The 12,392-nt window shown below is 38.2% G+C and overlaps 1 protein-coding gene across 1 annotated transcript in view; it reads right to left on the bottom strand.

Moving 5' to 3' along the window:
- Positions 1-12,392, bottom strand: part of ANO3 (anoctamin 3) — a 123,364-nt gene that overhangs the window by 31,548 nt on the left and 79,424 nt on the right. Inside the window, exons 11-13 of the mRNA XM_051621893.1 lie at positions 11,001-11,122; positions 9,650-9,784; positions 3,892-3,988 (exon numbers count right to left, since the gene is read on the bottom strand). Coding sequence (XP_051477853.1) covers positions 3,892-3,988; positions 9,650-9,784; positions 11,001-11,122 — 354 coding nt within the window. The remainder of the gene's footprint in view (positions 1-3,891; positions 3,989-9,649; positions 9,785-11,000; positions 11,123-12,392) is intronic.

The following is a 12,392-nucleotide window of genomic DNA, read 5'->3' as shown; positions in this document are numbered from 1 at the left end:
CTGCATTTACTCTGGCCAGCAGGAATGTTCTGAATGCAAGGTGTGCCAGGATGTTGGGGCTGAAAGCCCACTTTGGGCAGGTTACCTAACCCTCTCCTGCAAGAGCTGCCTGCTGCAAGGAGAACAAATCTTGCTGACAGATTTTCATTCTTCTAGAGAAGGCTGGGATTATCACTTCTGTCTTGCAAATCAAGAAAACTTAACTAGGAAAAGCAGAAAAATTTAATAGAAACAGTGTTACTTGCCTCTATCTTGTTTCTTACTGAGAAAAGTTATTCTAATATTCTGAGAACTTGTTAAAAACATATTTTATCTGTATGTCAGTTCTTTTTGTTGTTTTTTTAAGGCTCTGAAATTGGAATTGATTGTTTGGTATTGAATATTGATAAATCAAGTATATTCCCTGCATGAATCAGTCACCTCAATTGTACACATACATGAGTCTTTTCCCGCATTCTTCTTTTGCTTCCATAAAGGAACACACAGACATAATGGGTATGAGACAGAAAATGTGAGTGGTGAACAAAAGCAGTAGGATAAACCTAATGAACATTTTCATTTTTGAATGTAGATCTGTGTGAGGATGTGATTTTGGACATCCTCCTCAGTAAAGAGTGCATCTTTCCAAGGAAATACAAAATGAACCAAGCAACCTACAAACCAAACCTAATCCAGAAGAATGACTGATGCTAAAAATTGAAAATGTGTGTCTGGCTCCAAATCGACCTTGTTTTAAAGTGTATGGGCTCAAGTCACACTCAGAATTTGACTGTCTTAAAGGCTAACAAGCAGTCTGATACTCTGAGTTGACCCAATGCTTCCAAGCAGAAGTGAAATACTGCAGGACTGGGTGGCAGTCTGTCAGCATACCTGACTGATATTGCATCATCATACAAGACTTCAGGCGTTTCACACCCACCCTGAATCAACACCCTGCCCTGAGGCCCAGAGCAAGGTGGGCTGGGCACAGGACCAATGAGCCTTTGTGCACCAGGCTAAGCACCCACGGATCAAAAAGCCCACTTAACGTGGATGAGAATCTCAACTCAGGTATTACATACCTTTCCCTTAAAGTATAAACTTCACTCCAGAGTGGCATTTTTAAATAGGAAGGGAATAAAGAAGGAAGGGATGAAAGAAATGGGCAGTAGCAAGAAGGAAAAAGGCATTTTTGTATTTTGCCTCCAGCTTTACAAAAAAACTTGTCAGGAAAAGCAATTGAAGGATATGATTTTTCCTGCATTAGTTTGTTCTATCTGAAGTGCTCCTCTAAAGTGAAACTTGGCAGATATTCAATGAAAGAAACCCTGACAGCAGTTTTAATAACATGACATATGAGCACAAGGCCTTACATAAGTGAGGAAGGTCCCATGACATGAACAGGTTTGGGGAGATAAACTTCACTGAAAGGAACTCACTTTTCCTATTTAACTCAATGTTTCTCTACTCATACACAATAAGCTACTTGAATGAATAAAGATTAAAACATTATTCCAGAATAAGAGTGCCACTGCCCAGAATGAATCAGGAATAGCTTCCCTTGCTATCAGCTCTTTATGTGTGTGTGCAATAGCTTCCCTTCCCTTGGTTGTCTGCAAGAAAGACAAGAGAAATAATTTTGTTCCCACAACAGAAGCAGAGGAAAATGCTGACAAGCTCCATCTCAGGAACAAGCAAGCAAGCAGGAAATGCCTTTTTCTTCACCCAGAGAGAAGACCTGACACCTTATTTTAAAATATTTTAGTTTCACTTAGTCATACTACAAACATTGGTTCAGAAAGTAGAAAGGAACATTTGATCTGAAATCAGACTGTAGTGTCCTAACATTACAGATTTGTTTTCACTCATTAATTTGGGTGCAAACACAGTGGCAATGCTGACACACATGAACACATGAACCAGATGTTTCCTAGTGAGGGGGTAATGAGTGAAGCTGCAGCAAACTTTTCTTTAGAGACAATGTGAAGGCATTACAGTTATAACCTCAGAGTCATAAAAAGCCTCAGTGAGCTTTTTCTTAAGATTTTTTTCTTTGCCATTTGAGTGGCCAGAGACTCCTTCCCAAAGAGAAGTCTCTCTCCCACCTGGGGGAGATCCAGAACAGACAAATTCTGAAAAGAGACCATTTTTGGTTGTTTTCTGTGTTCCATGTAAGGCTGATCTATAATTCAGAGCAAAAGCATTGGCAGAAAAAGCTGGGAGCTTACAGGAATTTCCATATTTGCAGACATTGGAAACAGGTGCCTGTGAAAATTGAGTATGAGTGGTTATTGCTTGTCTTCTCTGGTTGTCATCTGAGAGGATTGGTTTGAAAATACATGGAAATATGGATGGGCTGCCACAGTTTTTTTGCTGCAATGAATTATTCACAATGTGACATTAAGTGTGGCATTTGCATGTTTTAAGCACATGCTGTCAGTGTAAATATAAATAAGACACAAAAACTGCTTCTTATTAACTGGTGATGTTAAAATAAGAGGACCAAAATGTAAAAGGATGCCAAAGTGGAAAATGTATTAATTTTCTGTTAAACTAACATGGACTGCTGAAGTTACTTGTCATCTTCTAAAAAGAGGCATTTAAGGGATGAGTTGTATAGCATGCATAATGTTATTTCAATTAAGAAAGCTCTGACCTTCAATATACATATTTAAAAAAATATTAGTATAAATAAGTTACGAATGATCTCACAGGGCCATTTTCTGCTGTAGAGTTATACAGCACTGTTTAAAAACAAAAACCAGTTTTGCCTTAAGTAAAACATTTTCAGTGGTATTTATTATGTTCTTGCAAAACAAATTTTTAATTCTTTTATTTGCACATGATAAAATGTAACTTACACGTATAAAATCTAAAAAGAAATATTGCTAATAAATGTCAAATGTTTTGGGGATTTTCCTTCACAGACAGGTTTGAAATGTTGATTTTTACTCAAAATTGGTCCTATCTATATGAAATTTTGAAATCTAGCACAACACTGATTTTCTCCTCGCTGCAGTGTTGCTGTAATGCCATGGCCATGATGGAGAGATAATCACATTTTATATATGCAGACTCCTGAGCAAGATTTATATTATGGGCTAAAGACTTTCAAGAAAACTCCAGAACTCTGAACATACCACACATCAAATATATTGCTCACTTGAAAACACTGCACGTATACAAAGGTGCTTGTGATTATTTAATTTGAAGGACAGCTTCTTGTAGGAAAACATTCGTTGTGTAAAATCTTTTAATTAGTTTGACAGAGCAAAGCAAATCACATGCACATTATACTAAAGAATTATTTTAGGAGGTGTAGAAATTCAATTATAAGTAAGCAAGGGAAACAGAATAAGAAGTTAATTATAGGCAGTTTTCAAAAAAAAACTTTTCTAGAATAGAATCATAGAATCACTGAGGTTGGAAAAGATGTCTAAGATTATCAAGTCAAACCACCAAACCAACACCACCACGCCCACTAAACCACATCCCAAAGTGCCACGTCTACACATGTTTTTGGACATCCCCAAGGAAGTTGATTCCACCAATTCCCTGGGCAGCCTGTTCCAATGCTCGACCACTTTTTCAGCCAAGAAATTTTTCCTAATATCCAATCTAAAGCTCCCCTACTACAACTTGAGGCCATTTCCTCTCATCCTATCACGAGTTACTTTAACAAGGATTTAGGAAGGAAACACTCACTGAAAGTAAAAAAAAAATGTAAGAACAATCTCTGGTAATTTCAGAGCTTTCCCTTATTAGAAACATAAATTACAAAGGCTGAAAAAAAATCACTGTAAAGAAACAACACGTTTTGTAGGAATCTTTGCTGAAACATGGGCAACCATTACACAATGAAAGTGGATCTTTAAACAAGAATTATCATGGGAGCAGTAAGACAGTAATTACCTTGGCATATATGCAGCTTTCATTGAGTTTCTGTAGCGTGCAATTGCGTTCACACATAGGGCACATGATGGTTTCATTGGCCTCGCAGATCTCTTTGCTTTAGCATGAGACAGGAAAATACAGGTTATAAAAAGGCTTTTAGCATTCTGAAGATTTTCTGAGGTGATGCCATTTGTGGTCTCTAGTTGTTAACAGTATGCCTACACAACAAAAAATGGCTAAATAAAATAATTTAAAAGTGAATGTTTGGCTTGAAAAGCTTAACACAAATGTGTAACCTGAAAACTACAGGCCCTACAGTAGTATGTAATATTTTTAGGCATCATGCTACACTTCTCACACTTGGGAATTATCCCGTTTTCTCCCAAATACCACAAACAGAAGAACAAAACATTGTTTATTGTCTTCCAACCTGTTTGCTTCATATTTTTCTATGCAACACAGAAGAGAACAAAAGTTATCTTTAACACTTTACACTGATTTCAGCCTATTCCAGTTTGCATCAGCTGAAGGTCTGCTCCACAGGATGCTCACATACACACATCAGTCATCAGTCACACGTAAAAATCCACTGAAAGGGATTTCTGGCAGAACTATATCAAGTCTGTGTGTTTTTATTTCCTATCACTTACATATATGGCTAACAAAAAACCAAAACACTTTAATATCCAATTTGGGGGCAAAATACTGCCAAGCCACATTCTCATGTAGAAGGATCCTAAGATTTAGGAAGATGAAGTCACTGTCTTCACTGGCACCATTCATATTCAAACCTTAGTACATAGTTAAGTGCCTTGACAAAGGCAAACAGAATTAGCAAAAATGCAAAAATGAATTTTAAGGCAAATTTTAACTGCAGTGGTAAACTTCCCAAAGAACATCAGCAATCACCTTTCCCTATCCTTCAGCAATGTTGACATGACTGAAATGATCCTATGACACACTAGGAAGGTAGCAGTATAGAAAAAATGCCAGGAAATTCCTACCGATTTGTTTAATAAACATTGTGCTTTCACTCTCCAACTCATAAAAGCCAAATTTATAGTTCTAATACTGTATGGAAGATTATGCTTGTTTCCAAATGAGTGCATCTATTAAATACTGTCTGACATAACAGTAAATAGACATAAATGATCCTGATTGCCCAGATGCCACTTTTGAAATCTTCAGTCACACATCAGAATCACTGAAACCCTACAACATAATGCAGATCTGACAAAGAAATTGTCCTAAGTAATCCTTAGGCCAGAATGGGCTCAGCCAGTCCTTTCAGACTTGAAGAGTAACAGATGTTTTATAGTGTGTCAGGTCAGAGACTTTTCTTGCTGGCATTTTCATTCAAATTATTAAACACAGAAAATCATGTTTCAACAATACATTATAGCAAGTCTGGCAATCCTAGAAACTGTTGTTAAATATCATGTCAAATTGTACTGCACTTTGAATTTTAAGTCACTATTATGAATGTTAGATTTTCATTATTACAAATCTTCAGTTAAAGCCTTGGTTTGTTTTTAATAACATATGAATCTTCACAAAATTACACTGCAGTGGTAGGTCAGATGCTTCAGCACTACTCTGCAAAGGCAACAGTGTTTGTTACAAAAGTGTTTGTGACAGGTGCTATGGTAACTGTTACTGCAACTCAAATCTTCTGTATAACAGAGCAAAGTAAGTTTCTTTGCACTGTCCTTACTTATAGATCTGAATCTGCCTACAGCCCATGCTGCAAAGACACCTCAGACTACGTTGTCTTCATGCCTGGCCTTTCTATTTGACAACAAAGGGTCAACTTACAACAGTGGTAAGGAATTACATGTATGAACCCATCAAAACTAAAATCTTTAAATTCATCACATTGAATTTTATATAGATTAATCAACATATAATAGCTTGACATCTAACTTGAGAAGAATAAAGCTAGGTAATAGATATGGCACATCATTTTTTGAAAGAAAAGAACCCAAATGAAGTGACTGCTCCAGGAGGACTACGTAAGCCTTTCTGTTTGTCTCTCACTTCACAGTTCCCCCAGGTTAGCTCACAGAGGGCAAATGGATCAAAATATACTTAAAATGTATGAAACAAGAAATACAAATTTTGTTCTGCACTTTTGCTTCTGCACGTCTGAGCCCTGTGAATATAATCCAAATCCAGAGTTTCTCTGGATTTTTCTCTTGGTTACCTCCATCTCACAACAGAAACCTGCAATGAACTGCCAACTCTGAAATCTCTGTACCCCGGGCTCCTGGCAACCACAGTATCACCCAGCTTCCAGTGTGCTTTCAGTAACACTGCCCCACCTTAGGCACTTGTTTTGTGATAGGAAAGAAAAATGTCCCTGACTGTGTAAAATGGAGAAACTTCTGTGTCTCAACATGGGACACATACACGTTTGCTTACAGAACAGTCTAGCCCCTGACATCAGTGTGCAAGCAGGTTTTTGTCTTCCTGTCTTGTTTCACCTTCCTCCTCTCTGTACAAATCATTTGAATTATTGAATGATTCAATCAGACCTGAAAGTTTATCCTTTCACTAAAGCTGTAACTGAGGAAAGGAGAGAGACAATGACAAGGGGCACAGGCAGTGTGAGAGAGGCACTCTCCCTAGGAAACAAGGAAGGACACCATCAAAAGGGATCACTTCCAACTTGCCTGTGGCAGCCACAGATGAACAACACAGCTTTTCCTTTACCTAGAGGGCAGGAACTGACGGTCTCATGCTGAGCTGATATGGGGTCCTGGCACAGGCTGATAAATATATATTTTATATTTAGATAATATTTTTATATTATATAAGCCACCTGGTATCAGGACTCGGAGCACGGAGCAGAGGGAGGCACTTGTACATGTCATAAACAAGACAAACTAATTCCTAGGAGTAACAACATTCTGCAGAACCCTTGAATTATTGCTGCACAAAACCTATGGCTGGCATTGCAAATAACATTTGGTTCTACAGCAATGTACACGGACAGATTTCCTCCTCTGCTGAAACTGGGCTGGACCTCAGCCAAAAAAGAAGTTATCGTTTTCTGCCTGCAGCCACAGAGAGGGGCTCAGGTCAGGTCCCTTTACCTGAGAGGTGAGGGGACATCCCTAAGCAAAGCATGCTTCTGCAAGTTATTTGATCCATCAGTAAGTTCAAATTTCGTGGTATAGCAGTCAGATGAAAAAATAGGGCTTTTTATAGGATTCATCTTACTGTAAAATCAACACTTCCTGTCATGCACCGATTCCAAATAACAGGCATTAACAGGGTGAAACCTGTTTCACATTAAGTAGTATTGCTCTGAATCATACTGAATCTGGGGCAATGTGGCAGTTATGACATTGCTATAAGGCCCTGGGCACTAGGTTTGAATACCCAATTGCCACTGGGTTTCCTGAGTCTAGATTTTTGTCAGAATAATGTACCCAACTGTTTCTTCCTGACGGCTGCTGAACATTGCATTTGCATAATGCAGTAGATGCAGTGCATAAAATCAAATGTTGTATTTTAAAACTGTTATAGATGTTTAGCTAGCAGTTTTCTTTAAATGACTGCAGAAACACTAGATAAATAATCTCACAGTCCCGGAATATGGCAAGAATAGGAACATTTAGGTTGTGCAGACAATCTGCCAGCTGAAAGATGACTGCTGCCTGCTCTAGGTAGAAGGTTTCTGTCTAATCCTCACTAACTCCTGCCAGGCTAAGTAAGCAAATATGGCAAGGAGCAGCATCTGTTATCACTGGCCCTTGGAATTAGGTAAGTACATAAGGTGATGCAGAAAACATTTGCATATGTTTTATCAGGCCAGCCACAATCAGCTTGAGTTAGTTAAGCTCTGTTCCTGAATCAATGTCTCACAGCAAGTCTTATTAACTTGGTCATAGCAATGCACTGATGTGACAATATTGTGTCACGACTAACTAGAGGGACTGTACAGATTCACACCATCAAAGGTAGAGATAATTCTGCCCAGAATTAACACAATGAGATTACAGATGTTCTGGGGCTACCACAGAGCACACAACTGGGGCTTCAGCCTCTGTCGGTATTTTGAAATGAACACCGGCTCATGTTAGCTATAAAAAATATACATATATATATATACACAAATGCCCTCCTCCCCTTCTAGGACTTACGTGGTGGATAATTTCACTTTCAGGCTTCTGGAACAGAGTCCTGAGCCCCTGATGGGAACCTTGGTGCTCTGTGCAGCACAGCAGGACAGTGAGACACTCAGGACAGAACCAGACTCCATGGGGAACAAACTAAAATCTGCAGGTTCTTTTTGCTCAACAGTAGCCAACAAGAAAAAACTTAGAAGGAAAACATGAAACCTAGGCTACCTCTGCCCTTCTTTGGCTTATTCTTTGCAACCTTCTGCAAGCAAGATAACGGTCTCTCTCTGTTAAAAAAGCTTAGCAGGAGTCACATCTCCAGGTCTTCTCAGAAGTGTATGACACATCTATGAGCTTACAGCTTGAAAAAATTAAATTCTTAGGAACCCTGTCCTTTTTTTGGGGAAACATCAAAGCCACATCTCTTCCACAAAGAGTGTCTAAAATATTAAGCTATAACTTGATAACAAGATACCCCCCTTGTTGAAACTATGGCATTGTACACAGGAAGAATAAAAGCTTCCAAGCTCCATAGTCCTAGTCCCTGTGCTCTTAAGAGGCTGATTCTCTACTTTGTATTCCATCCACTGCATTTTACAGACATTCACTGTGCAAAACAATTCTAATAAAAAGAACAACATCCAAAAGATAGTAGAGTTTTCTGGCTGATACATTCATTGCATCTAATGCACTTTGAAGCTGCAAAGTCCCTCAGGAGTTTCCTGTACAAAGGCAAGCCTAAAAAAGCCTTAATTACAGCATTGCAGAATATAACAACTCACTGTGAAATAGCAGATAAAGGCAAGTCCATAAAGGAAACATAAAACAGTCCTGCTCAAAGCCCAAGAGACAGTTCCTATCAAATCTGACTCCAAGTATACTTGTGGCCTTAAGCATCCAAGCTGCTGGGAGCAACTCTTGAAATTCTTAGAACACTGATACTGTTGTGTCTGATGACACCAAATGGAAAACTGTATTAAGGGTGTGTCCTCTGAAGCAGTTCCTAAAAATTCTGCCAGCACTTCACTCAAGCACCCTGATGACTGTTTCTAATTGATATAAACCCCTTTCACAGCAAAGTCAAAATGGTGGGAAATTAAAAAAACTAGTTTAATTTCATGTGCTTGTAACCACCCTGAAGATGGGTCTCCTGGCTGCAGTTTAGACTGAGATAGCGAGGAATTTTGTTAGACAAAAAAATTGCCACTATTACCACCATGAGGAAAAAAAAAGGCACAGACCAAAGTAACCTGAAGGTTAGCAACTGTGCTACACTCTGGCAGTTACAGACAAGATAGAGGTAAAGGAGGAGTATGTCTGACTGTTTTTTTCATCTGTCAGCCTTGACTCAAATTACAACCATTGCAGTACCTGCAACTTTAGAATTGGTACTTGCTGTATTTCCTTACAAGGAGAAGGGGAAAGACAGTGAGGCAGGAGTAAGGGCACTTGCTGTGAATGATATGCATCCAGCTTGATGAAAAACAGATATACAAAGTGGATACAATTGACTGAAGAACCCACTGTTCTACTGGGCTGTATTTAAATTATTACTATACCTGGAATGCATTTATAAGTATAATCATGATCAAAGTTGTATCAGGCTGTTCTTAACTTTCAACAGGCTATGTTTTTAAATGGTACTTTACCTTACTTGGCTGGAATCCATTGTAAATAACCCATAGAGGAACACAAAGAGCCCAACCAGGGCAGCAGGAATAAGCATTCCAGTATACCAGCCCAACCAGGCAAAATACAGTCCAATTTTTTCACCAAAATATCGCCTACATGAAAAGGAAACACATACATTGCTCAAAGTTAAGACTTATGATGACTTATCTATCTTCACAGCATCAGAATAATAATCCTAATAAGGCAAGTTTATGGTAAAATCATTGTCAGTTTACCAAAAAGTTCTATTTCAGGCTAGCATGTGACATGCTAATCACATTAATTACAGACTTACCAGAATATGTATTTTCTACGGATATAACTGAAATACTCTGTAATTTTCATGACCTTGCAATGACTAAGTAGATGTACCAGTTTCAAACTTATTAAATGTAGGACATTTCATTTGTACATGCAGAGATAGATGGATAGGTAGACAGACACACAACTTCTGGAAAGGGATACATCAAGTTGGCATGACTTAAGTATTCCACTATAAAAAGCATTATGATAGATAACAACATAATGACATATTTCAAACTACTATTAGAGAAAACAATGGACTGAAAACACAAGTTGAAGACTAAGCTGTAATCCTTCAAAACTTGGGTATCAGTAGCTAGAAGAGATGAAGTAGCAGTCATCAGAAACTCAGTCATGGATAACACTATTTGATCAGCACAGAATTGTCCCATGGCATTTGCTTGGCTTCACAGCCTTCAGTAGAACAATATTGCACACAATGATTAGTTATGACTGTCAGATCAGGAATAAAAACTGACAGCAAGGAAAAATGAGTTGTTGGTATTCAATGTCAAAGATGTGGAAAGTATAAAACCCCAAAATTGCAATAATTTAACTTCAAATGCACGTATTTCCCTGCTTTACATTTCGTAATCTATTACAATAATTACAAGATACATAAACAGAGCCTTATTTAAACTCATGCAGCAATGTAACAATCAGGCTGCATTTTCCCTCCAATGGACCTGGTAATTCTGACTGTCCATGTGGGTAACAGTGTTTGCTTCCAAAGGTGTTCTCGGGAGGGGCAAGTGTCAGCAGACACCTCATGGGTTTGAGTTTTAAGTTTCACAATGCAAACTGTCAAGCAGCTGGAGCTACCTGCCTTTCATGCAGACTCATTTGAAATGAGCAGCCCTGCATGAAAGACCACCCAGAAGAAACAACTGGGATGACTCCAGTCTTACCTGATAATATTGAAAAGCTATTAGGGAAAAGCACAAGGAATTTAGCAGCACAGTTAATGCACTGTGACCAGGCTAACTGTATCAACAAGAAACAAGCTACTCTTCAAAGTACTAATACCTGATTAAATCAAGAGGTTGGTATTTGTACCACATTCCCCACCGTGCCCAGCGCTCATATAAGAGGTGTCTGTGATTCTGAGCTCCGTGTGTTTTGATGGGATGTCTGCTTTTGTGGCTTCCCTAAAAACACAAAGAAAACCAATGTACATTACCTGGCACTATGGAAAATACATAACTCTCCAAAATCTACAATACTTGGCACTACATAAAAATGCAGAGGTATTTTAAATGAGGTGATCACTATTTCTAATAAGTAGGTCTCTTCCAGACACCTCTAGGACATGCCAGCTGGAGCTAATTTTATGTCTAACAGAAGAGATACAAGTACCTATACTTGTGAAATGGCTGCTTTTGGTGAGAATTAATGATAGAAATATGCTAGTACAAGACTTTACAGAATGCTTCTGGGTTTCCCCCCCCCCCGCTTCTTCCTGCACTGTTTATCCATAACAGAGTTCAAGCCTCAGCATTTCCACTGGGACTGAATTTTCACTCTCATTTGGTTGTGTGAAAAAGAAAAAAGAAAAAGAAAATAAAAATGGAGAGTGTTCAACCACTAGCCCTTAGCACCAGCCAAGCAGCAATTAAGGAAGACGAGCTTAAAAATATGACTTCATTAACCTTAACTAAAACTTTGAAGCAGTAGCTTATGACATAACAAAGGAAAATATACATAAATTGAATATGATAGCATGGCTTTGACAGCCATAGAAAGCCTCTCAGGTTTTTCTGGCAGGCTTTTCCCTGAAGTCAGCAATGCACAGCTGAAGCATTAACAGTGATGCTCAATTATTTATCTAAAACACTCCTCTACATTCCCAGTATTTAATTATTAATGCCATATAAAAAAGTTGCTCTCAGTGATTTGTAAAGCACTGGTCAGTTGTTGAAACACAAGATCAAGTCACAATATTCAGCCCAAGCAGCCACAGAGTTCACAGCTCTCATGACCAAGCTACTGGTCAGCATTTGAAATACCTGAAGTGTAGCTTGCTTCTATCTTTCCCATACACAAAGACTGTCTGAAAATCCCCTGAAGTCAAACAAGTTTTTCGTTTACTTCACAGGTTTAGAGTCTTTAGTAGACTTTAACCTACTGAAGAAAGTATCACCAAGTAGAACAACTATTCAGAAAAGACTAAATGAGAAATAATTAACCAGTCTCTCTAACTGATCAAGAGCAAAAGCTACTAGAAAAACAATATTTTGTAGGTGGCAGGCAAAACTAATTTCATATTAATTGGAACAATTTGGAAAGAATGATCTTAAGAACTTCACAGGCAATATCTGGTTCATAAAAATAAAGCATTATAATATTCTTTCAGTTCAGTAAGAGAATGCTCCTGGAAGTTATTACTATGCATTAGATGAGAAAAAAATTAAAATTCAG

The sequence above is a fragment of the Apus apus genome, chromosome 5 (assembly GCF_020740795.1).
Source record: "Apus apus isolate bApuApu2 chromosome 5, bApuApu2.pri.cur, whole genome shotgun sequence".
Taxonomy (NCBI): domain Eukaryota; kingdom Metazoa; phylum Chordata; class Aves; order Apodiformes; family Apodidae; genus Apus; species Apus apus.
Note: the sequence above shows the minus strand (reverse complement) of the source record. Positions and strands in the feature narration are given on the sequence as shown.